Source organism: Eimeria necatrix, genomic scaffold, assembly GCF_000499385.1.
Source record: "Eimeria necatrix Houghton genomic scaffold, Enh_scaff24, whole genome shotgun sequence".
Classification (NCBI taxonomy): domain Eukaryota; phylum Apicomplexa; class Conoidasida; order Eucoccidiorida; family Eimeriidae; genus Eimeria; species Eimeria necatrix.
The window spans coordinates 7,533-33,345 of NW_013655200.1; the positions used below are offsets into that span (position 1 = coordinate 7,533).

The window sequence follows — 25,813 nt, forward strand, 5'->3', positions numbered from 1 at the left end:
CCCCACGAGGGGGGGCCCCCCCCGGCCCGCCTGTACGACGCGTGGGGCCTCCCGCTGCTGCACCACTTCGAAGAGGCCCTCCCCCCGGAGCTGCGGGAAGGCAAGAGGGCCCTGGCGGCGCGGGCCGCGGCGCTGCGGCGCGAGGGGGCCCACGCCTACGGCTTGTCGGAACACCTGGAGTGGGTGGTGGCGGGGGCCCTTTCTGGGGGCAAGGCGGAGGCCCTGGCGGGCCTGGAGGTGGCCCTGAAGGAGGTGCAGCCCCTCAAGCTCACGGGGGCCCCCCAGGAGGCCCCCCGGAGGCTGAGAGTCAACAAAGTGCTGCGCATGCGCTACCCCAAGGTGGAGGTGGAGGCCCAGGACTTGGCCAGCGGGAAGCTCTACTCCATGGCCATTCGGGTCTTCTCGCAGCGCGGGCTGGCGGCCTTCAAGAGCGAGCAGCAGTTCCTGCTGGAGGCGCAGCAGGCCGCGGCGCTGGAGGAGTCCGTGGCCCGCCAGGCCTGCGGGACCACTCCTGCTGCGCTGGCTGGCAGCCACAAGGGGCTGGCAGTGCCGCTGTTTGCTGCTGCTGCTGCTGCTGCTGCTGACAGCGTCTTCCTGGACGGCTTCTACGTGTTCGGGCGCGTGCTGCTGTCGGAGCGGCTGGCCGACGAAGTCAGCCTGGGGGCGCTGGTGCAGCAGCCGCTGCCGCTGGCCGCGAAGGAGTACGTGGCGCAGCGGCTGCTGCTGCTGCTGCTGAAGCTGCAGCAAGCCGGCCTCAGCCACAACGGGCTGACCTGGGAGAGCCTGCGGCTCCGCCCCGACGGCTCCTTCCTCCTCGGGGACTTGGCCTTCTGCACGCGCCTGGCCAGCCCGCTGGGCCCCTTCGCCAAGCTCCCGGGCCGCCGCGCGGAGCCCCAGCTGCTGCTCAGGAACTACCGCTACGGCGAAGAGGCCGTGCCGCAGGCCAACAGCGACTTCTGGTCTCTGGGCGTGCTGCTGTACGAGCTCTTCACCGAGGGCGGCACGCCCTACATGCCCGTGGGGCCCGGCGACGAGATGGAAGAGGCCCGCCACTTCGCAGACACTCTTTTGCGAAACAAAGTCCGGCCCCTCGTCCTCGTTCCCAAGCTCAAGGAGGCGGACGTCCCCGTCCGCTGGCGCCAGCTCATCCTCCGCTGTTTGGAGCCCATGGGAACCAACAGAATCTCTGCCGTCGCGCTCCTCACCGAGTTCTCCGATATCGTCAAACGCCGGCCCTGACGCGCCCACCAGCACCAGCAGCAGCAGCAGCAGCAGCAGCAGCAGCAGCGGCAGCGGCAGCAGCGGCGGCGGCGGCGGCGGCGGCTGCAGCGGCGGCGGCGGCTGCGGTCTGGACGCCGGCCCTTTAGAACGACTTAGATGGATATTATTGGAGGTTAAAATGGCCTCCAGCTTTTGTACTTTTGAAGTGAGCACGTTAATTGGGAGCAACAATGCAACTTGCGTTCGGCACTGCCGGAGCCCGAACTTGAATTTCCGCCAAGTCGCTTCGGGTGTCTGTACACCCGGCCCCCCAAACGCACTGGCGTCGTTTTGTGTTCCGCCAGTAAGCTGCGCAGCTGCACTTTTTCGAAACCGCAGACGGGAAAGCTGCAGCCAATTCATGATTTAGGCGACGGATTCCACTATTTTGCATGTGTTGCTGTCGGCCCAAGCTCGCCCTCGACAGGCGGGCGACAAGGGCCGACGATCTTGTAGAGTATCTGGCTTTGGATTTGCCGCTGCATTCATGATTCGGCTGATTCTGGCTAAGTCATCACGAGCTCGCAGTCTTATTTGGCTTCTTGCAATCGCCTCGGAAACAGGCGCTTGCCCTCCTGACCATGTAGACTTGTTACTGAAATAGTCGAACTTCCTTTGCATTCCGGCGGCAGTTGAGAATTTCGTAATCTTTAACGAAGTGGTTTCTCTCTCGTCTTCGTGGAAAACTGTCCTCTCAGTGCAGCGAGCTGCAGTCTTCAGCTTGCGTGCGAGCCTGTCTTTTAGAAACTCAAAAAACGCCTTCTCCATTCCGAAAAATTCGCCGGAGACGAAGTGCAAGCCCACAGAAGGCCTTCAGCGCCTTCCCTCTACCACACCATTTGCATGCGCATGCAAAGTCCGCAGCAAGAAAGCCGCATGCAAATAACTACTGAGCCAAAGCGAACACTGCGCAGTGTTCTTTAAGCCCCTTAAAATTGCCTTTTGTTTCTGTTGAGAAACTGCAGAAAAACCTGAATATCTTCTTCAGGAGAAAATCTCAAAATCCTCAAGACGCGCTGAACAGCTAATAAAAAGATAATAAAGTGTAGTCAAATATAATCAAAAGATGAAACTGCAGAGCCACACAAACTCAACTAAAAACGTCTCAGTTCCTAAATCCCGAAGTTTCTTCCTGCTGCATCTTTTCGCAAAAAAATCAACAACAGATAATTCACCTTTTTGAACGCGAGGCGTCTCGGCTGTCGCCTCATCTCCCCTCAGTTCGCGTCCATTCCGAAATATATTTTCAGTTCATTTTAATATTTTTCAACATTTATTGTCAGTTAACTTTAAGAGAGTGGCGGTAGAGGGCTACTGTTGCATCTACTGACTTCTCCATTTCCGAGGAAGCTCAAGGCTAAATAAATGATTCCTCTTTTCGTAAAGACCTAAAGCTAGAAACTACTTCAAATAATAAGCGAAGCAGTCTGCAGGAAACTTGGCTGCTGCGGCGCACTGCATGCACTGGCTTGGCATTCAAGTCTGAGTTGTTGCAACTGCGCGTTTCGCAGCCCCAAGAAGCTTCTGCATGCATCAAAGGCAGTTTCTTTTCGCTAAAAAGACGAAAAGAAACTTTTTAAATGCATGCAAGGACTTTCTGAGGGTTTGTTGCAGCGAAAGGCGCGGCCCGAGCCGCCCGCTGCAGCCGCGCACTGGCCGCGGCCAACTGAGCTCCCGGGCAAAGCAGGAAGCAGCAAACTAAGCAGCAGCAGGAAACTTTAGAGTTTTCGAATGCACTTAACTAGCGTTGGGCCGGTGGCCAACTCCCGAAGACTTGACTGTGACGCTGGCCGACGGGCGGCCCGAAGAACTCCCCGTGGCCTCTATGCGCTTCAACACTTCCATCGAGTCTTCCGTGATGGTCCCAAACACCACGTGGCGGTTGTCGAGCCACGGCGTGGCGACGGTGGTCACGAAGAACTGCGAGCTGTTCGTGTTGGGTCCTGCAGCACAAACTCGCAGAGTCGAAGCCCCGGTCTGTCTTGAAACTTTTCCGCAAGATTCAACTTTTCACTTCAACTCAAAAACTGCATCCAAATTTGCAAAAGCAACGCAGTGGCCTCTGCAATAAACTTCGTCCCGCGAAGACTAGTGCGGGTTGTCTTGGATCTTTTGTCCAACTCCTTCCGGAAGAATCTGCTAGTTTCTAAACAACTACTAAGTCCACTCTGAGCCTCCGCCTCCCCACAGGCTTCACCGCTGAGCTAACAGCAAAAAACTGCAGCAGCAAAGACTGTTTAGTGCAGCAAGTACCGGCATTTGCCATAGACAGGATTCCCGGGCCAACGTGCTTCAGCTCGAAGTTCTCGTCTTCGAAGGAATCCACGGGCTGAGTGTCCGCGTCGGGCCTGCTGTTCCTCTGGACATCTCCTCCCTGTAAATGTGAATTGAAACAAACAAAAAGAATAAATGAAAGGCTATTTTTGCTTTGTTCGCGACAAAACTGAAGTAGCAAACGCAGTGAAGCCGCGCACCTGAACCATGAAGTCCGGAATGATGCGGTGGAAGAAAGTGCCCACATATCTCGGAAGGAGCCCTGCAACCAGAATACACAAAACTCAGAAATATAACAATTTGAAAATCTCGTGAAGGCGCGTTTTTTCAAGAACTCCTACACAACACAGAGCTCTGCTGCTCTTGCAGGCCTGAGCCTTCCTCTCTGCATCAGGAACTTCTGCATGTCCAACCCGGTATATTGACGAAAGTATATACATAAAAAAGCCCTAGGGACTTGACTAGCTAATACAGAGTTTGTGTCATGTGCATGCAGAAACTGTTCACTAGTGGGCGAACACTAAAACACATTTCGCACGCACGGCGCGAGGCCGGCAAAATAAACAAACAAACGAGATATCGGTAATCGCTCGCTGCCGTACCGACGAAGTTCTGCACAGTCTTTGGAACGACGTCTGGTCTCAGGTTGAAATTCAAGAAGCCGATGGGCTCTCCGTTGATGGCAATCTCAAGGAAAGCTTCCTGCAGCCACAGCCACACCGCCCAGCTGCCTCCATCACTCGCGAAACACGAACAAACAGATATTGACAAAGCCGAAAAAACGCACCTTTACAGGATCCGCTGAGGCGTTTAGCGAGGCCGTGAGGGCCAACAGCGCTACAAGCGCGACGGGCTGCACGGCGAGACACAAACGCAAGACGGAAGAGGCTGATCAGCGTTCGCCCCAAAAGTTATGTTCATGTGCTCACAAAACAAAAAGCACGGTGTGCCAGTGTGCCAGAAATATTGAGAACTGCATCTTTGAAAGCCGCACTGCACTACAAACAAGTCTGCGCAGCGACAGCGCTGCCTTCACAGACTGCACACATTCCGGCCACAAAGAGATCTTGCCACAGCCTCATGAGGGGCAGACAGAACAGAAAAACAAGAAGAACGAAAGCAAACCAACAGAGGCTAACTGTAAAGCAGAAAAAAACTGCAGTTGGGAAAGGCATAACGTGCAGGGGGGAGTGGCAGCCACAAATGTGAGGGCTCATGTTCCAGCGCTCACGGCAGTTCTCTTCATTTTTCAAAAAAAATTCCTCGAAAAACGATTAAAAAAAAACAAGTAGAAATAAAGTTTACAGAAGTGAGACACATCGCTGCTTGCTTGTTTGTTCCCAACACATCAGAGCAGCAGCGGAGTCGGCGTACGGCAGACGACCGACGGGCTGGGCGTGCGCTGGGGTGTGCAGCAGCTGACAGCGGCTAAGCAGCAAAATACCGGCAAAACCTGAAAAGTAATCTAATTAAACGAAAGTTAATATTCCCTAGAACGCTAGCATGTACGCGCAACGTGTCAGATACTATGCAGTTGCGTGCTTTAGAGTTCTCCCAATTCCGCAAAAAATAACGGGCGGTGGCATCGTGGGGTGGCGTCGAAGCTGATCGCAGGACTTGAGCCTGATCACTATTTGTGTCTGCAGGGCAATTTAGAGAGTCAAATTATATTCAACTGATGCGAGTCAGTCGGCCATTAATGGTGATTATAACGGGAATACGACGCAGTGGTTCCTGATGGCTCCGGCGCGACCGGCAGACAGCCCCAGCCCGTTCAGTTTGAGTCGTTTTTACAGTTTTACGTTTTGAATTACGATCCTTCAGTCTTTGGTTAGTGCTTCTTCACGTTTTTCGTCCATGGTTTTTAGGCCATTAGTCACAGGTTTCGGAGCTTATTCCCACGCGGTCGCTAGCATTAAGATAGGGCAATGGAGCCGCAGCAAGCTGTCAGCCCGTACTGGTGTAGCCTAGCAACCGCATTCACTTAAATGCACTCTACACGACAAAGGGAAGCTTATGCAGCCTCGTCAGCTGGCTGAGCCGCAGGTAAGGCAGTGGCTGCGGGAGCAGTTGCGGCGTCAGCCGCAGCACGAACGACTGCAGCAAAGGCAGCAGTACAAGAAACAGCAGCAGCAACAGCAGCAGCATGCTCTTCCGCACTGGTTTTCGCCACGGAGCAGCGGTTCAAGCTGCTGGGCTACTGCTCGCTCTACTGGTGCTACTGCCGCTGCTGCCTGTTGCAGTGCTGCTGCTGACGAGGGAGCAGCGGCAGCTGAACGAGCAGCAGAACCAGCAGCAGCACCAGCAGATAGACCTGGCAGCTGCGGGTATCCGGCCGCTGGATGTTCCTATGTCTATACACCCAACCCAGAGGCAGCAGCAGCAGCAGCAAACTGGCGCGCCCGACACAGAGGCTTTGCCTGCCTTCTTGCTGGGGGCTCAGCTGCAAGAGGAACACAGGGAACTGCATCAGCCAGCAACTCATCAGCAGCAGCACTACGGCCACCCACTGTGGCAGCTGCTGACAGGAGAGCCGTCTGCAGATGCAGAAAAGCCGCAGCAGCAACAGCAGCACCTGCAGCAGCAGCAACAGCGCGACCAACAGCACAGGAATTGGCTGAACCAAAGCCGCGTAGCTGAGCAGCATTTGAATTCAACAGCAGCCTGTGCTGCATCATCTGTTGCTGCTTCTCCTGCCGTTCCAACTGCGCCTGCTGCTGCGGCATTGCCGCCAGTCCTGACACCGGAGTACCACACAGGAGTCATGCCCCTGGCACTAGCTGCCAGTCCCCCTGCTGCTGCTGCTGCTGCTGCTGCTGCGCCAGTCGTCCCAGCAGAGCCCGCACCAGCTGCCTCCCCCTCTGCTGATGCCAAAACTCTCGCGGCAGCCCCTCATACATTCGTGCATCAGCAGTTGCAGCAGCAGCAGTTGCAGCAGCAGCAGTTGCAGCAGCAGCAGTTGCAGCAGCAGCAGTTGCAGCAGCAGCAGCTGCTGCTGCAGCAACAGCAGCAGTTGCTGCAGCGGCAGCAATGGACGAGGCCCAGAAATTCGCCTCTTCCCCAGGCGACTCAACAGGCTCCTGCACATCAGATGTACCTCCATGCCGCTGCTGCTTCCCCTCTTGTTCTCTCTCCATTTACGGGACCCGCAACAGCTCCAGCACAGCCGCAGCAGCAGCAGCAACTTTACCAGCAGCACCAGCAGCCGCTGCCGTTTCTACTGCTGCCTTCTCGCACATCGGCGGGAACGGCTGCGGCCCCCGCTGCTACTCCCCATCTTCTCTTAGAGGCACAGCAGCAGGGCAACAGCAACCACATTCCTATCGGGCTGCATCAGCAGCAAGAGCTGCAGCAGCATATTAAGCAACAGGTACAACAGCTGCAACTGGAGCAGCATCTTGGCGAGAACACGGAAATTGCAACTGCTGAAGCAGCTGCACCCCAAGAATCTAATTCTTCCGAATTGGCAGCGGGAGCTACGCCGAACGCCCAGGCAATGGCGAAGGAAGTAGCAACAGCAACAACAGCAGCGACGGCAGCCACACCAGCAGCAGGGCAGCCGCAGCTGCTTGGCTTTGCAGACAGAGAAAGTCTAGAGGGAACAAGAGTGACTGCACAAGACACACAAGAACATGCAAACCAACACAGAAACAAGAGCTTTCCTGAAGACACCAGTAAGCATGGGAATGCAGAAGCTGCACCCTTAGCAGCAGAGGCGGAACCACCAGCAGCAGCCATCCGCGCAATAACCGGAGCAGCATCAACAGCAAGAGATGAAGGAAGTTCTGAGTCGGAAATTTCCCATGTGGAGGAAACTATGGATACGAGCGAAGGTGAAGGCGCAGAACAGGCAGAAGCACTCGAAGCTGCAGCTGCAGCAGGCCCTGGCCCTGCTGCTGCTGCACCTGCTGCTGCTCCACCTGCTGCTGCTGTTGCTGCTGAACGCTCTCACGATGAAGTAGAGGAGAGGGATGAGGAGGAGGAGGCTGAGGGGCCTAATGATCTGCACGCCGACAGCAGCACAGAAGAGCGGAACACTACAAAAGAGGTGGAGGAGATGAATGAGACGGAAGAAACAGATGACCAAGAAGACATGCCTGAAACTGAAACTACAACTTCAGACAAAGACAGCACTTACGCCGAAGAAACTGAAAGCACTGAAGCCACAAGTGCCTTCGAAGACAGTCTAGAGAGTGGGCAGATAACAGAAAACAACGACGTCGGCGTAGACGGGCAGGAGGCGCATGCAGAGAGTGAACTTGAAGAAGCAGGTGAAGTGCGGGAGGCAGCAGAAGCAGAAGATGAATCAATGGAGACAGATCCTGCAAGGGTGGTGGAGGAAACCGGCGAAGGTGCGGAACACGACACACAGGCAACTCACTTACAAGATGACACAGATGAGGACACAGACATACACTTTGAAGACGAGGATGACCAACAGTTAGAACACAGCAGCAACAATAACAGCAACACCAGCAGCAGCAGCAGCAGCAATAGCAAAAATAGCAGAACCAGCAACAGCGGCACCATGGAGTACGAAGAAAACCCGCAGTCGCAGCTAAAGGACGATGATGTCCCAAGCGCTATAACTGATCTGCAAGAAGAAGGTTTCCTTCGGCGCATCGACGCAGAAGCAGCTAAACCGCAACAGCACCAGCAGCAGCAGGAGCCAAGGCAGCAGGAGCCGCAGCTGCTGCAGGAACTTAGAAGGACCCAAGCAGACCCAGGATACGTCCCTGCCTCTTCTGTTGCTTCGGCTGCTACGACAGCTTCGGGCTCCTCGGACAATGCTGGCGCCGTACCTTTTACTGCTGCAGCTTCAGCCTCTTCCTTTCCCCCCACTAGCATCATGGACAGCTCCGCTGTCCTCACAGGTCAAGAGCCTGGGACGCAGTTGCTGCTGCACCCAGCTGGCGATCCCTCTTTGCTGCTACTGCAGCAGCCGTTACAGCAACATCTGCATCAGCCTCTGCAGCAACAGGTGCTACAACCGCTGCAGCAGCCCATGCAACATGTACTGCAGCAGTCACTGCATTCCCAGTCACTGCACCCGCAACCACTCCACCAACCCCTACAACAGCCACTGCAACAATCCCTACAGCAGCCACTGGGAGACGCCAGCTCGATACTGTCGCCACAGGAGCTTATCAAACAGCAGCAACTGCAATTGCAGCAGCAGCAGGCAATGGTGCAGCAGCTGCAGCAGCAGGTGGCGATGCAGCAAGACCTGCTACTGCGGGCTCAAGAGCAACAATTGCAACAGACTCAGCAACAACAGCAGCTACATCAACAGCAGCTCCTCCACCAAATGCAGCTAGCCCATGTGAGCGAAAAGCAGCAAGTGCAAGGTGCGCTGCTGCAGCACCATCTGCAGCAGTTGCAGCAACAGCAGCTGCATCAACAGCAGCTCCAGCAGTTGCAGCAGCAACAAAAGCTACAACAACCGCAAACACAGCTGCTTTAAGCACAGCAGCAATTATAATTTCTTGTGTTCCTCATGCAGTCGAAACAGCAGCAAAGGTTGTTGCTATTGTAAAAAAGGCAGCAGCAGCGACATTAGCCTTTGGGGTTGTTGTTGCAGCTCAAGCAGCTACACACAGCAATTAGCGAGCAGTTTCCAGCAGGGTACAATGGGCGAGTGATACACAGCAGCACCTCCAGCCGCACCAGAAGCAGCGAAGCTGCAATAGCAGCAATACAACGAGAGAAAGAAACGTCCAAAACATGAATCATGGGACTGGCAAGCAATTTTTTGCCAGGGTAGATTGCAACAGATCTGTAGAGAAGTTAACTGCGGTGCCAGGAATGCTAAAGGGTGCCCGCTGTTGCAATAATCATTGCAGCAGCCCCGCAGCAAAGACAACAGCAGCAGCAACTTATGCCCTACGAATTTAATAGCTAGCCGTGGTTATGTAGTAGATGTACACTGCGTGGACAAGCTCTACGCCTCGGTTGTGTAATCTCACTTCTGTACTGCTCCGTTGGGCGTTACTACAGTATTTGACAGTGTTCAACTACGTGCATAGCTAATGGACCGAACGAGTAAGTGGCACAAACGTCCGGTATAATTGATAACGCTGAGGGGAGAAGTTGCAACGATCAGGCCCCCAGCTCTAAAGCATCTGTTGCTTTGTCCAGCATATTCTGTTGCTGCCGCTTGCAGCACACACCAGGCTCTGTCTTGTGAAGAACATATTTGGCCGAGTGACAGAGCCTTTTTGGGTACGGCCCCTAACGGTGCAGTTTCGTATTAGAGGGCCCTTGAGGTGCCCCATATGCGCACAGTTAGCTCTGAAGTCTACAGTAATGAGCAACAGGGCGCTGTTGGGTTTTATAAGAATAGGGAACCCCTGCCAAATCCCACTAGATCAGGGTCAAACATAATTCATGAGGAGAATGAACCTCTAAGGGGACTCTGCGCGGTGCGAGACCTGCCTGCAGTGGTCCTTAAGGGTAGCTTCTGCACTTTTAGTTTGCACATTTCGTCTCCAGATGCTTCTGAAGTTGCACCTCTTCCGTGCGGTAGCCAACTTGCCGGCAATCACCAAACTAAATCTCCCGCTGCTTCTGTTGCTGCTGCACCTACTGCTCCTGCAGCTGTTGCTGCCTCCAATGTCTACTGCCGCGTCTTTGGGAAGCTGTTGCTGCAGCAGTACTAAGCGACGGTGTGCATCCAGCAAATCCCCGGGCTTGTATGCCCATGTAGCCATCACTGCACACACGGCGGATCCCAGGAGCTCAAGGAAGGTGAAGACGTACACTCTCTGTGCTGCAGCTGTTGCTGCTGCAGTTGCTGCTGCGGCATCGCCGTCAGCGGCTACAGCAATGCGAGATTTGGGTTGGAATGCCTCCGCGGCAAGTTCTAGCAGCTGAATGAAAAGAACGAGGGCCTTCAAGCAAGTAAACTTCCAGCCTGAGGTATACAGACAGCTCACCACATTTGGAAGATTCTATACGGTGCATGCCTCTAAATTTTGGAGCAGCAGCAGTACCAGTGCCCGCGGCTGCAGCTGTAGTAGCATCATGCCAGTGGAGCCAAAAACACTGATAGAAGGGCTGAAAAACGCCCGGAGAGTTTGGACTCAATACTGCAGATCATTGGCCCTGGCTTCTGACGCTACACCTTAGACCGAGAGCAGGTTTCAGTCTGACCGATGTTGAAAGGCTTCAGGAGAGGTCTTGTGGCGACAAACACCACTGCAAGGCCCCACATAGCGAGTACGAGAGAAAAGAAGCAGCAGAGCTGCAGCAATCGCTGCAGTAGATGCTGCTGCCCATTCTCTCCAAGAGCCGAAGCAGCAGTGTCCGCAGCGCCGCCACCAACAGCGCCTGCTTCCCCCGGCGTCTTAGCTCTCTCGTTTCCAAGGTGCATCAGTGTTGGCAGTAAATAACACAGCAACACTCGCAGCAACTTCAGCACGGTGAAGGGCAGCAAGCAACGGTAACTCATGCGCAGGTCCCACTGACGCATACGCACACGCAAGCTCTAGGCCTTAGCTGCTGACTGGGAAGGGCATTTAAACTAGCTTCAACAGAGACACCATCAGCTAAAGCGGTAGTCGCAGCTGAAGCAGCACTTGCAGGAGCACTAGCAGTAATGGAGCCGCTTGTCAACTCCTGTTAGTAGGAGCCATAGAACAAGCACTACGTTGCGAAAAAATAATGCAGAAATTACACATATTTGCGGCGGCCCGAGCAGCGGTGATAGCACAGAATTTATTGATGATGGCGTGCAGTGGCATCAATTGTAACAGAAACAGCACCAGCAACAGCGGCGGCAAGCAGCTGCAGTGGTCTCACCGCTGAGAATGGCCTGGGCTTTGTATTCCAGGCGAAGCAGCAGAGAGGCGGCACAAACCAAACCTTTCTGTGGTTTTCTTCTGCAGCATGGCATTCCATTCCTTCTAGGACTACACCATCAGCACCACTTCTAGCGCCAGGAGGAAGTAGCTGCGGATCTAGGCGCTGCACTTCCACTGAAACAATGTCTGTCTTCCTTTGTTTTTGCGCCAACAGTACAGCGGGCGAGGAGCCCTGATTGGTCAGAGTGGTGCTACAGGTGCTGCCAGGTATTGCTGCCCCAGGACCTCCTTCAGCAATACTGGGCAGCTGCTGCTGTCGCTGTTGCTGTGACTGTTCTGACTGCTGCTGCTGTTTTTGTTCATGTTGAGCCTCCTGATTTTGTTCAGCCTCACAAGCTGCTGTAACACATACAAAAGAGGTGTTTACGAGGCATCCTTTGCTGTTGATGGCACTTTGTGCACCGAAAGGTGAAACAGCAAGACCCGAACTATTGCCTGCAACGCTTCTATTCTTGGCTTCTGCACTTTCATTACACTGCTGCCGCTTCTCTTGTTGCTGCTGCCGATGGCCCTTAGGCAAGGGGTCACTACAGCCTTCGGCAATAGCGGCACAGAGGGGAGAAGCAGCGGCAATAGTGGGTGCAGCACCAGGTAGCAGAAGTGGATCTCCCTCTAGAGGTGACCGTTCGGTTTCTCGACTAGGCGGAGCAGCAGCGCCAGCAGCAGTAGGTATGCTGCGGGTTGTGCTGCTGCGATGGCTTGTAGACGCTCCAAGCCGTGCGCGGTGCCTGTGCAGCTTGTCTTTGCAGCGATGCCAAATTGACAACTTCGCCTGAGGACCGGAAGGGCCGCTGCATGTACTGCTTTTGCTGCTGTCGTTGCTGCTGTTACCGTCATGGTTCCTGCTCTTGCACAAATCTCGTGCAGAGCGATCTTCACGATTGCAGCAGCAACGCTCTATTGGTTGGCCGCAGCCTAGGTTGCACTTGGTGCTGGTGAAACAGCTGGCTTTCCTAGCCTTCTTCCACCTACTGCGCCTTCGAGGAGCAGAAGAGGCTGCAGAAACGCAGCAGGAGCCACTGGCTGCCTCCGGAAGCTCTACCTGTCCTTCGGCAATCCTTCCCATCACGTGAGCAGCAGCGCCGTCAGCCGCTGCTGCAGACGCAGATGCTGCTGACTTGGCTTCCTCTGCTGCTGGACGGCCTTCCTGACTTGGTTCTTTAGTGGCTGCTGTTGCCTCAAGTGGCTTCGTTGTCGCTGCTTCTGCTGCTGCTTCAGCTTGCGCTCCAGCGGCTACTGAGGAGGAAGAAAGCTTGTTGCGGGGAGCCGCTGCACTTTGCTCTAGAGTGAGTGCTGCTACGGCTGGTGCGGGTGCTACTGTTGTCGTCAATGCTGTTGTTGATGCTGCTGCTGCTGGCGGCGGGAGAGTGGTGGCAGCTAGACTGTGGCTGCCTTCGTTTGCTGCATTGAGTTCACATGTGTTTTGCCCTTTGTTGCGGCCCTGCTCACCGCTGCTACTGCTGCTGCTATTGTTCTTTCTACTGCTGCTACTGTTGCATGAGTGGCCAAAGTGCTTGGCAATAGTTGGCAAGGCCTCCAACTTCACTATTCCCTCCTTTATGTGCTGTTTCTCCTTCTGCTCCTGCTGCAGTGTAGGAGCTGAATCTTCCTTGTCTGAAATGGGCTTGCTCTGGTGGCTTTCCATGTTGCCATATCCCTTCGTATCCTCAAGAGCTTTGCCGATGCTTTCAGGGGATGGTAGCGCGTGCTGCTGCTGTAGCAGAAGCAACGTGGTCTCTGGGCCACCCATCAGGTGTAGCATCAGCAGCATGAAACAATGCAAGCAGCAAACTTCCCAGGCCGAACGCAATTGAGACAATAACAACCCTCCGCGCGGCTCGAGAAGGGAAAGCCTGAAGGGAGAATTATCACAGCGGCAGCGCCAGACAGCAACAGCAACGGGCAGTTGTTAGGAATGGTACACCCCGCAGCAGTGAGCAACTCAGTGTGGTAATGTGCGCAAGGCAATATCGTTGAAAGCTATTGAGACACCACTGCAACCATTGCAGGGCTACAACTCTGCGGCACCATATTATACCTTATGCTCCTAGTGTTTTAGCTGCGTCTGCTTCTACAGCTACTGCTATTTTTGATGCTGCTGGTGGAATGCTTCACCAAGCGACCGCCCCAGAGAGAGGGAAGAAAGAATAGACGAGGCTCATGTGGAGAGCAGCAGGTGGACTGAAACAGCGTCGCTGCAGAAGCCTCAGCTCAGCAGCTACTGAGGAGAATCGCCGCTGGTGCAGTACCCAGAGCAGCAGTAGCAAGATGCAAATCACCGTCGATGAGACCCTGCAGCAAAAGCAACTCCCGGAAGACTAAAACGCATAAGTCAATAGGCTGTGTGGCTCTTTTGCTGGTACATAAGTAAATATATCACTGCAATATTAGGAACGCTTATGTTTAAATTCACGCCCGTGGCCTAGTTGGTTTGCGCATTTTTTGTATGCATATGTGCTCTTCTGTATTCTATCTGTTTTGCACCGTGCATAAAGCATGCTTCCATGAATCTCTTCCCAGCTTGTGAAGCATACAGGTAGCTGAATGTAAATGTGTCTCTTCGTGTTAACTATTTGCGAGCAGCAGCTTGTTTTGAAGGCGCATATCTACAGACATCTAAGCAACCCAAAATCCATAAGCAGCTCGAAATCCAGGTAACTCAAAATCCATGTTTTCTGCGGGTCATCAATGTACGTATAGGATTGCCTCTGTGCTCTTGGAAAGAATATGTTTAAGCTGCTGCATGCAATCATATGTTAGTGCAGGTAAAGGTGCAGATGCACAGACTTTGAGTAGAGCTTCAGGTATGTTCTGATCCTTGTCCCTAATCCCATTTGCAGAAGGCTGGCTCGTATTCAAGTGATAGTGCTGATATAACTTCTGTTGCTGCTGCATAAAAGGCTTTACCAGATCCACATAGGCACCTCCGCGACGGGAGTAGGGTCTGCGACGTGAACATTTCCATAGAAGGAAGGGGGCTCCTGCACTCCCAACGGCGTCCCGCGGGTTCCTTCAAGTCCCGAATTTGAAAATACATACGGCTCGCTCGTCTCGTTAGCATGCATTGATGAATGAAGCGACGCCGATGTGTAAAACTGCATTTGAGAGGCAGCGCCGGGCTCACTGGGGGTCCCCAAGAAGCCCAAACCCACATCCTTGTACGGGTCACCCAGCGCTTGCAGCCGGCGTGTTTCCCCTCTCAGCTGGAAGTAATGGTAAAGGCTTCCCACGGGAGCTTCAGCAGGGGCAGTAGCGAAGACCGGGGTGGGGTTCCAAGGAAATAAGAGAAAAAGCACCAAGGGGACCTGCCCGTGAGGCCCTCTGCCCCTTAGAGCCCTCATGAGTAGGCGGGTGGCTCAAGGTGGATCGAATACACTTAACCGATATAGCAGGAGAAGATAAAAGAGATAAATACATGAATGAGGCCAGAGGGGCAGCCTTAGGGCGCACACGGACACTAACCTTACATGCGGACACAGTCGGTGAAGGGACCGTGACTCTAACGGCGAATTCTCAACTTATCGCACCCTCTTCTGTTCTCTGGAGAGACACATATAAAGGGAATAAAATGGTTTAGGGGTGGGTGAGTGCACACTGCTTCAGTCTCACCAAGCGCCAACTACAACCAACCAGCTAGCAACTGTCCTGTAACGCGATATGGCTCCAAACGGGTTCCTGGAACTCTCCATCAGTAAATTCGGGCAAAACCACCCAAGGAGGTCCCATAATGAAGTTAATAGCTGCAATGAATAAACTAATTCCGGAGATTTCTAGTGCTGGGTTCCACGTCGCCGAGCAGGTCACTACGCGAGGCGGCTACACAAGAAAGCCATTGCTGTACTCGCCTTTGCAGTAAGTACAGAAAACGGCGGAAAGACCATCTCTTGACTAAGGATGAGGCCTTAAGAAGAACTAAAGCTCAGATGAAAGCACACCACATTTCAGGACAGCGAGTCACTGCAACCGGAAGTGCTCGTCGTCGTCGCCGAACCAACAGCAAGCAGCACAAAGTTCCAATGCGAAACAAGACACCTTTGGCCTTCTAAAAGAATAAAAGTTTGATAAACAGGCTTATTTTAATCAAAGACTGAAAGAAATGCTACAAACTCCCGGTGCTTCGTGGGAGCACGAACGCGGACGACATGCGGCAGAGGCGGTCTGTGGGGCGCGCAGGAACAATAACGAAACCAGTAAATATTTCATATTATACATGAATCATTGATATTAACGGCATGGGTGCATTTGCTGTCCCTTGTCTCATTTTGGGAGGCGCTTTTTTCGACTGCTCAGACGTGCCCGCGTAGCCAGCAATGAGTGAAGGAACAGTTCATAAACAAGACCCCGCTTTGTGTCCAGTTCAAGCAAAACAAAATAATTCTTGGTTGCTTGGAAAAGTCTAACGAATTTCCTGTCCTCCTGGGTCTAGAAGCAATGGACTGATATCAGCTTCAGACTGCTCGAAGTATCAATCCATTCTCAAATTACTGCTTCTTATGTTTGGCTCCTTAAACCCTCCGAAATTTCGGTTTAAATCATGGCTGCTGTTAGTCAGGTCGAAATGTACAATTGGCAAGGTGGTGTTCCCCATACCTAGGTAGCTACAATACAAGCAATGAAGGCAAAACTATACGGTAGACTGCCCTTCACTGCGTGTCTCGAGCTGTGCTTCATCCAGCCAGAAAATTAAAAGTATTGGCAAATAATTGAAGGAAGGGGCTGAGGCCGGATCTTGCGGCTCCTCCTCCCCTCAAGGGTATGCTGTGGCACCCCACACACAAACCTTCACATCTCGCAATCTGTCTTGAATTCCTCCGATTTGTGCATTTCCATTAAACACCCTAGATAGGCATGAATACTACAGTCTTTACGGCGAACAATTGGAGCCGCGTGACTTCCGGTGACTCCCAGCAATACTCTACTCAATCTGTGGGCGAGGTGGTCAAGTCTTTGACTATACTTTCTGATTTGGAACTACTTTTGCAGGCTGGGACGATCCTCTACAGCCCTAGGCAAAGCCGGAGGAAAGTAATGCTGAAAACACCGTCATCTGGGATCGCAGGGAGCCCACCGCAGTCACGACACCCTGACGTGTCATAGACAACAGTCAGAATCATAATAGCTGCATCTTTTCCAGTACTGAGCTGCGACGCTCTTTCGACGCTCAACTAGATAAGCAAGCCTCAGACGTAGTCCGGTAACTACTAGGCCAATACTATGTAGGACACTTACTTTCTTCGAAGCTATCGTGCCACTGTTGCCTTCCAGCGTGAAGTCTCAGTCCAAAGGGGCCTATACATAGGCTCATAGTGCCTGTATATTCAGTATCGTATTGCTTCTATGTTCAGTATCGTACTGCTTGTTTATTCATTACTAGATGCTGGCATCAACTTGCAAGCACAAGGGCTTGCTGGCGGACCAAGAAAACGAACTGCGGCGCACGATGGCAGTGATCCTCAAACCAGTCACTTCAAAACATCCTTGCGGATATGTACTATCAGATTAAAAGCGTGAAGCAGTATGCAGCGAACCACCAAGTTGATAGGCTGATAGATTCAAAGAGTAGAACATGATCAGATTCGCTGAAGCTCCATATTCCTGTGTGGTTGCCTGTCCAAGCATCTCGCGCTACCTAAAATATTTAAAAATTTAAGTGAGCATCTAACATAAATTCTGTTCGGCTGGTGCGGAAACAGTTGATTGAAGGATCGGAGGTACTTCTCCGTGTCATTGTGCCCCTCTAGCATACAGCACTTTCGCGGGGAGAAACATGACCTGGACAAGCAGCATTCGGGGCTATCGTAAGCCTTTGCAAATGCTTGAGGTAGTAGGAAAGGCTCCTGGCGCAGATAGTAGCGGGGCACTTCCTCAGCTTTGCTTGCTGATTATTCAGCGTGGCTGCCACAGTGGACATGAACGAACGGGTCTCGCGACAAGGAAACCGAAGGCAAATCTGCAAGTTGAGGCCCACTTGCGAGAAGAAATAGGGAAAAATAAGACGGGAAAAGAAGGTGAAGGAGACATAACAGCATACCCCCAAAGTAGTATGCGTTACTGAAACGAAACGCCAGACCAGCGGAGCCCAGTCATACCCGGCGAGCGCAGTCAACGAAAATATTAAACGAAATAGCCTATCCAACACAGGGATTACCTCACCGTTGAATTTCTTGTATGTGAATGTGAATGAGTTCTCTTTGGTTTAATGTGATAACACGCCGCATTAACTCAAGTGCGCGCGCAGCCGGACGTATTTGCTGTCTGCGCAGAAGCAGCAACGGCGACAGAGATTACATTACCTCAAACTTAAAACAAAAGGAAACCCACCATTTTTTCCTGAAAAGCTGTGACCCTAGCCGACATCATTGGACTTCAGGGAAATCACCGGCAAAAACTCTAGCCACTGGAAGCTCATTGGGAGTGCGATGCACGACTACTCAGTAGGAGAAGAGCCTGCAACTTGCAAAATAGGCCATCTCCCCGTGAGAACCCCTTATGAGACTGAAAGCTAAGGTGCAAGGAGGTTTGCTGTTCATGGGATGGAAGGGTTTTCAAGTTAAATGACACTCAAGACCAATGAAGAGTTCCGCTGCTCGAGCACTGAAGCCAAATCGTGTCTGGAGCAAATCCTCCGATTGCTGCCAAATTTACAATGCATGCCACTTTACGTTCTCTTTGTTTTGGGGGGAATGAGAATCGTGGGACTGGGCGATGCTGCAGCTCCTAGAGTACGTAAAGTTAACAAAATCAGAGGCGCGTGATCCCTCCGTTGTTTCGGAGAGAGTACGAATAAATTTGGCAGCAAATGTACTTAGTATGCTCTGCTGGTATCCTTGCCGGCTATGGACTTAAGGTTGAATGCTTCGAGGATTCAGACATTACTTTCGATGATGTCGTGGGGTCTGAATTCCTTCCGCGTACTCACTCATCAAGCAAGCCGACCCTCGATCAACGCCTACGGATATAACTTAACAAGTCATATCGCTCTGAATTCCAATAAATTTCTGAAGACGAACAAAATTGGTTATTGGCTAAGAGTGAGAACGAGCTGCTATGGCGCGTCTTGCAAGCTGCTAAGGTTTGAATTTGATTGAACCTCAGTCCTGAATGTTTACAGCACAAGCCACTAAATTTTCGCAGGTTTTAACCCCCATTGACGATATTTCGAAGTTCATATATTCAAGCGTAACACTCCCTGGAATCTGCAACCAGCCTGACAAAAATTTCCAGGTAAATTTTTGAATCCAGGACACCCACCGTACGCCATTATGCTCGGCGGTTTGTTCATTTAGTAGAAGAGACACCATTGAGTTTCCCTGCTCCATATTTACGTCAATATGAGGCCAAGTCCCACGCTGCGTGCCCCACAATTATGAGTGGTCATCCGCACAAAGCTGAAGGACATCGCAAATGGTTTGTCCTGCTTTCAGCATAATTCATTACACGCCGCTGTTTAAGACGCACTGGCTACTTTTCTGTTTCTCTAAGACTTCCTTCCTATATACTAAGACGCATATGACAGACCAAGGTGAGCGCGTAAACCCCGCTGAATTCTACATGCACGATCACCAACACACCCCGAGTAGGACGGAACCCTCTACTCTGCAAGTTCTTCTTTAGTCTACCCCTTCTGGCATTTCCGCTTTCATCTTGTGACTCCTGACATTGTCCTGTAAAGGCTGCTTGCCGCCTTTCAACTCGAAAGCCTCACGAGTCAGCGTGTCATGCGCCACACGGCCGAAGTCCTTCTTCGGCACGACGACCAGCCCTTTTAAGCCAGCACGAATTATAAACTTCCCAGTTTGCACTGATTTCCATTGTCCTTCTGATCCCAGAACATCTGCACTACCAAGCCGTTCGCAGCAGCCTGCTTAGGAAGGACGGTACGTGCTCAAGCCCTAGGTATATCTTTTCATTTTTCTACGGTAGATCAAGTTCTTCAACGGAAACGCCGTTGATCCTTTGCTGCACACCAACGAGCTCCTACCTTGCACTATAGCTACCAAAGTACGAGATTGCTCGGTGCACATGCGCATCCCCACGTTTTACAAATGTCCTGGTTATGAATTTTGTACAAAAATCTCTCAAATTGCCGAGCACGCGCAAATCTACTTCCCTGGCTAGTTTCGTGCATTGTACAATCCAGGCATTCCTTTTGTACTACGCGCCGAAAATTGCAATGTTGAGGGTGCTCTCTTTCGCGGTGGCCAACTTAAGTATCGCAACTGTCCCTGATTATATCCTGATCGCTACGTTGAGCAATCTCCATTTTTTGCTATAATCTACCAAAATTCAGTTTCTGAAAACTTTGCTGTGACGAAACACGCCTTTTTTAGAAATGAGATGCGTCCAGCCACAAACATCGCCTCTAGCTGACCAGCGGGGCCTTCACCGACCAACGCTTAATGGAGTGCTGTCTGTTTCGCGAGAGCAGGGCCTGCAAAGTATAGGTATAACGACAATCCATACACTAGCTTAGTGAAGAACCTAACGCCTGATATTGTTTTTATCTTGCAATGTTTTCCAGTGCCTTCATTTACCTTTATTTAGCAGTAATCAGAATGAACCTCTATTTAGTAGTAATCAGAATGAACCTGTGCAGCCACAACAGAAGAGGCACATGGGCTCCCAGCAGCGCTTAGTTCACTACAGCAGTATCCATTGCCCCTGCCACAGCATCTGACATGGGGTGCCTGGTGGGAAAAGGAGACAGCCGAGAGGGTGATATTTCAGTCTTCATCCAAGCAAGCCAAATACTACGTGCAATCTACACTGAATGACTCCTGAATGAGGTGGGCTGCAACGCTCCTACAAATGTTAAATATACCTTCTGTGAACAGCAGCCACCCTCAAAAGAACCCAAGTGGAGAGGTTGCGGGACTGTGCAGCCAATTACGCGCCTCCGACGGCTTCGTAGTACGCGAGTATAAAACATGCCTAATGAAAGAGTGAGCCTCTCCGAGTATGAGGCGAGCAACACAAACAAAGACCCGTTCAGCTGAAGCTCACTTTGGCAAGAAACGTGGGCGCTTGGTTCCGCTCATTTCAGGGCTAAGAGTAGGACTGAGATAGACCAATTTCTTGCACGTCGGGAGCTTAGAACAAAATTAATGTTTGAGTGGATTAGCGTGCTGGGCAAACCCAGAAACGTATATAAGCGCATTGCTGAGGTAGGGGAGAACAACCTGATATGGGAAGGGAATGGATGTTAGAGGCATGTTTTAATCTTCGCTTCAAATGCGTGAGGAGTGTCCTTGAAACCAAAATGCTCCACGCTGTGGTCGGAACAAAACATAACGGACAAGAAGTCAACCTTCCATCGTTCCTCCTTGGCAGTGCGCATCTATTTTAAAATTGCTGATGAATTCAGCCAAAGAAGTGCTTTGCTCCTCTCAGTATCGTTCGAATAAGGGGAACCGGGATGGCGGAGAAGATCGTGGGAGCATTATGCTTGTAAGTCAACCGCTGATCTTCCATTTGTCAGAGATCACCATGATACTGTGAGTCTTAGGTTGGGGAAACAAGCGGGTCCTATTTACGCACTTACGACCAAACCAGCTTTCCCCTGTTTATGAAGAGTAAGAGGATAGGCCTCCACAGGATAGGTGGCAGACGCTGCTGAGGTGTTGCCGGACAATAGGAGCATGTGGCAATCATGAGAAAGCTTCGAGTGTAGTATGGTGGGTGGCTTTCACGAAACGCACCTCATTACTCAGGTAATACGTAGGAAATCTCAATTGAGACAAAATGTGCCATTATTCTATGGAGGTAGAAGATACCTGAAATTGGCGTGTGTCTTCCCAGGAGGCCAGTATGCTGGGTCTTCCCAGGAACCCCTGGTCGGGCTCCTGAAGTAAGCAGGTAACAGCTCCATGCTCACGCTCTGTGAAGAGAAGCAGGTAACAGCTCCATGCTCCTCTTTACAGAGCTGAAAGGCTGCTCCAATACTCAACTCCCGTTGAGAAACCAGGGTTTGTGCCTTTCCCGGTCTTTCCCACCTGATACTCCTTGGTCTTGCCCACATAGCACATTCTATCACAATAGGCATCTGATGAATTGAAAATATTCTAGATTAAGCTACATGTAGCTATGGAGTTGCCATACTTGTATTCTAGGCCCCATCTGTGAATCCCAAGTGAAAGCCCCCAGCCAGCAGGACTGTACTTTGGGGCGCACTCCTTCCTGTTCTCTCCCACTTTTTCTAAAACATGAAACAGTGTATAAAGGGCCTCTCGGAGCCATTAACTTTGGTCTTGCCTCCACGGATAGTTAACTACCCCTGTGGGGCAAAGACAGGCTTTACTGAGCGATCACAGGAACAAGAAAGAATTGCATAGCAGAGGCTAAACCAACAGTGAGAGCCCAAAATGCATATGGATCCATTTTGCAGTGGCGTAAATTCAACGTAGGCCAACCAAGTCCATCCGCAAAAGTCTCCGTTTCCGAACATTTCCTGTGGAGCACGACGTCTGGCAAAAGACTGCATCTGGTGTGTATGATTCTGTGGCCCTGCCCACTAGCAAAGTGTATATATGATGCTTAATTGATTTGAACCCTCATTCTTCACACTTAGACACATTTACATCGTCTCCCTGAAGAACAGAGCTTGTGTTCCTTTGGGAACGTTTCACCATTGCGCTGGAGCAGGTGTCGGCAGCCCCGCAAACCTGTTTCTTCCCGTAGTTCAGAACTGCAGACTACATGTTTTCTTTTCCCATCAGGTTTTCTGAGTCGGATCCGTTTGGTTTTTGAGAATGGACGAGAGGAAGGTGCCTGCTGGTTTAGATGTCAAAGCACGATTAAAAAATCCATTGCTAGCTTACAAGATTTCGAAGGTGGGGAGTCGAAAAGGTGTCTCAAGATCGGGATTGAAGCGAGCTGCATTACAGTCCCTTGTTGTTGCTGCATCTTGCGTCGTGCTATTCGCTATATTTCGTAAAAACCTGGTGCTGAATGATTCACTTTTGGATCAAGAAGGCGCAGATGGTCTCATTCGTAGATTTTCTGACCCCGTCCTGATAACTTCACAGCATCAACATGGTCAGAAAGAGGGAATTATTTCCACTCTAGATGACTCTGAGGCCCCATCTGTTGAGGGTCAGCTCGGGGAATCCACGTCAAGTAGGTCCCCCGGATCTCAAGGGCTGTACGACCAAGAAGAGCACCCAGCCCCACAAAACGATGCATGGGGACTGCCTTCTCTTGATTATTTTGAAAGCACACTTCATTCGAGGCTGAGACGAGGCAGAGAAGCGATTGCTGCCTGGGTGGCACGCTTCAACAACTCTCGCTACCTGAGTGGAAGTGCCAATAAGTCGCAGCGCCTTCTTGCAGAGGCTTTATCGAGCGGCGCTTCAGATTCCTTGGTAGGAATGACTGTTATTCTGCGCGATGCACGTCCACTAAACTGGAGTGACAAGGCTGGCCCCAAAATTTTACGCATCACAAAAGTAGTGGATGTCTTACAGTGGAGTTTAGTCGCGCATGCGGAAGACCTCAGTGGGAAGACTTATACCTTCCACATACCTGTGATTCGCAAGAAGTGGGTTGAAGATATGGACGTCGCGCTCTTTCTACACAAGGTGAGAGAGGCGGCTACCGCGCAGACGGAGTCATCAATGCAGGCCTGCGGCAACCTTCCAGCAGAGTTGGTTGCTGCCCAGAAGGGCTTCGCCATCCCCATATTCAGCACCGAAATAGTAGGCATGGATCCGGCGTTTAGTGCGCGGGACTCTTACATTTTCAACCGCGTAGTGCTGATGGAGAAGTTCCAGGGGAACCTTGGCATTATAAAATCCGCAGCAAGCAGTGTCATGCTGGAAGCTCGCGAATATATTGCTTCGCGGTTGTTGCAGATAGTCCTTAAGCTCGAACAGTCGGGGGTTGGCCACATCAGCATTGACTGGAGTTCCCTGTTTTTGCGAGATGACGGCACTTTTCTCCTGGGCAATTTTGTGAGCGCCAGTCCCTTTGGAAAGCCGGCGTCTGATTTGATGAGCGCAGTTTCGAATTACCCAGACCCAAACATGGTGCTCCAGTCCCAAGATAATGGTATTGCTCCCACTGCTGGATCGAACTTATGGACCCTAGGTGTTCTTCTTTTCGAGCTCTACACAGGCGATTCAGAGCCATTTGGGTCATTGGATGCAGCAGACTGGGAGCAGCAAGCACTGTCCCTCTCCGAAAAGTTGGTGAGAGAGGGTACGCGTTCTGAGGTTCTGGCCTCAAAGCTAGACGTCGCAAAGACCCCAACTAGATGGAAACAACTAATTATACGATTATTGGAACCGTCTCCCGTTCATAGAATAACAGGCTTTGAGGTTGTAAGGGAATTTGCGGATCTTCTACAACTCCATCATCAGTAGCTGCATTGAAGTTGAGCCAACGTACTACGAATTGCAGCTGCCGCGAGTGCTGTAGGTGCGAGCCTTTTTGGTAGGCCAAAGTAGATGCTCGCCTTGGTACATCACGTTTCCGTCCTAATGGTCTGAAAGTCGTTGCAGCTTTCGGATCTCGCGTTCGCGTAACTGCGCAGGTAAGTAGGAGCATGCGAGCTGACAAGAAGCAATAGCTTGTCAGGCGGACTGCCCATCCGCATTCGCGTGTTAGTCATTTTTCTTGATATGCTATCTAAGAGCAGTTCTTTTTGGACTCCTTGTCGCTTCACCTTTCGGTGAAGTTCCTTCAAAACCTTAACTACCAGGAGCTAAATCCACCATGTCTGTGGTGGGAGCTGGAGACTTGCAGCAGCGCCTGATTTAGTCTTTGTTTTTTTGCAAAGACCCTCATTTTAGCAATTCACTTCTTTTGCACATTTGAACTGCGCCTCAAGAGTCGCATGGAAACATGCCTGTACTTTTAAATGGAAAGAAATAGATGTTTCGTGAAACAGGATGTCACAACTTTGCAGCTTCAGGAGCTTACCCTTGGGAAGTCTGGAGTCAGGGGTTGAACTGCTGTGGATTGCATGTTATTTGGAATTATATGCACATGCTAGTGGTGGCGTTAAGCAGCCGAATTTAGTGGACTGTGATATTTACGTAGCAGTTGTATTATAGCGCTCGGCCAAGGTTGGGCTGTGTGTTCCTGTCGCATTGCCCTGGAACAACAGCTTAGCGACGCTGTTGTTTCAAAAAAGGTTTCTGGATCCTCCACTGGTGCATAAAATTTCCCAGAGCTATGCAGGCCAGTCTGGAGGAAAAAAGGAACGAGGAACCAATCATCGAGCAACGCTTGCAGCGTGAAGCTGTGAGCCGCCTCCGCCGGGTGTCCAAAAAGCTTTTCAGTCAGCAACCCCTGTGGTTTGTTAGCCAGTCTTGTTTGAAGCCCGAAAATAGGCGCCGCCTCATGTCGCAGCGAGCATAACAACTGGAATCAAGATTAGGTAAATAACTTCCCCTAGGCGGATTTAAATCTGTTCCATAGGACGCTAGTTTCTGGCTGAGGAGCACGGCGCCATATGCAGGGACTCTAAGGGCTTATAGAGTGTAAAGTTGTCGAATTTTCGGGTGCAGGCATAGCTATTGTGTTTCTGCCTCAGACACGGACCATCTCGACACTGCGACCGTCCTTAACCACTGCTCAGGGGGCACCGCCGACTGACGCCTTCCAATCATTGTAGCCGGGGCGTAAGCTGACCTTAAATTACCGGCCATATACATGGCGCTATGCAAATGTCACCATATTTGAGATTTTGCCCTATTTCTTCTTAAATTTTGTTTCATGCTCGAGTGTGTGCATTTACTGCTTGCTCAGTGTCTAGTGCACACGGGAGCGTTCCCCGGCATTAAAATGTCTACTATTACATACCGGGGTGCACATAAGACTCTCCGACTTACGAGCACTCTTTCCTTAGTTTGCACTTCTTAAGTTGGCTATAAAGCTGGCCCGTCGACTTTCTGCTTCTACGAAGACCCGTGAAAAGCCGTGCAAAGGCTCCAGCCGTTCAAAATGCCATACTTCATGTTGAAATGCTTCCGATTTAAGATATCCGGACACAACACTGACGGCTAGTGATGCATTGAGGCCCGCATACGCTGAAGACACATGCCGTTCAGTATTGCGGAATGCTGCGGTTGTACTGGGATTGGAACTGTGAAGCGAGGAGATAGATATTTTGAGAGAGGTCTCTGAGGAATTCGACCAACTGAGGTCTTGCAGAAAGTGGTAGAGAAGGACGCTCCAGTGTGCTGTAATTTAGGAATGGGTTGCGCAGGAAACCAAGCACCAAATTGAAGCAAGTATTCCAATAATTCTTCAAATGTCGCTTGTCTTACTGCACTTAATAAGAACGGAGGCTAAATTTGCCATTTGAAACTTTCCCACAGAAACGCAACATTTATTAAAACTGGCCAGCTGACAAGGAGGCAGCATAAGTAACGACTCTTACCTCGGGTACAATGCCGTTCCAAAGGCACAGCAGA

General features: G+C 51.4%; 5 protein-coding genes across 5 annotated transcripts; 3 read left to right on the forward strand and 2 right to left on the reverse strand.

Annotated features, from left to right (window-relative positions):
* Positions 1 to 324: 324 nt before the first annotated feature.
* ENH_00034070 (hypothetical protein, conserved) lies at positions 325 to 1,239 on the forward strand (the record flags this gene model as incomplete). The annotated part of the gene is made up of 1 exon (XM_013584950.1): positions 325 to 1,239. The coding sequence occupies one exon, from the start codon at positions 325 to 327 to the stop codon at positions 1,237 to 1,239; it is 915 nt and encodes a 304-aa protein (XP_013440404.1).
* Positions 1,240 to 2,997: 1,758 nt separating this feature from the next.
* Positions 2,998 to 4,780, reverse strand: ENH_00034080 (18 kDa cyclophilin, putative; the record flags this gene model as incomplete). The annotated part of the gene is made up of 6 exons (XM_013584951.1): positions 2,998 to 3,203; positions 3,514 to 3,634; positions 3,735 to 3,796; positions 4,137 to 4,236; positions 4,322 to 4,387; positions 4,766 to 4,780. 6 exons carry the CDS (start codon positions 4,778 to 4,780, stop codon positions 2,998 to 3,000), a joined length of 570 nt encoding a protein of 189 aa, XP_013440405.1.
* A 900-nt stretch (positions 4,781 to 5,680) lies between these two features.
* Positions 5,681 to 8,998, forward strand: ENH_00034090 (hypothetical protein, conserved; the record flags this gene model as incomplete). The annotated part of the gene is made up of 1 exon (XM_013584952.1): positions 5,681 to 8,998. One exon carries the CDS (start codon positions 5,681 to 5,683, stop codon positions 8,996 to 8,998), a length of 3,318 nt encoding a protein of 1,105 aa, XP_013440406.1.
* Positions 8,999 to 9,938: 940 nt separating this feature from the next.
* Positions 9,939 to 13,146, reverse strand: ENH_00034100 (hypothetical protein, conserved; the record flags this gene model as incomplete). The annotated part of the gene is made up of 3 exons (XM_013584953.1): positions 9,939 to 10,447; positions 10,687 to 10,996; positions 11,335 to 13,146. The coding sequence occupies 3 exons, from the start codon at positions 13,144 to 13,146 to the stop codon at positions 9,939 to 9,941; spliced, it is 2,631 nt and encodes an 876-aa protein (XP_013440407.1).
* An 8,998-nt stretch (positions 13,147 to 22,144) lies between these two features.
* ENH_00034110 (hypothetical protein, conserved) lies at positions 22,145 to 23,755 on the forward strand (the record flags this gene model as incomplete). Its single annotated transcript, XM_013584954.1, has 1 exon — positions 22,145 to 23,755. One exon carries the CDS (start codon positions 22,145 to 22,147, stop codon positions 23,753 to 23,755), a length of 1,611 nt encoding a protein of 536 aa, XP_013440408.1.
* Between the last annotated feature and the right edge of the window lie 2,058 nt (positions 23,756 to 25,813).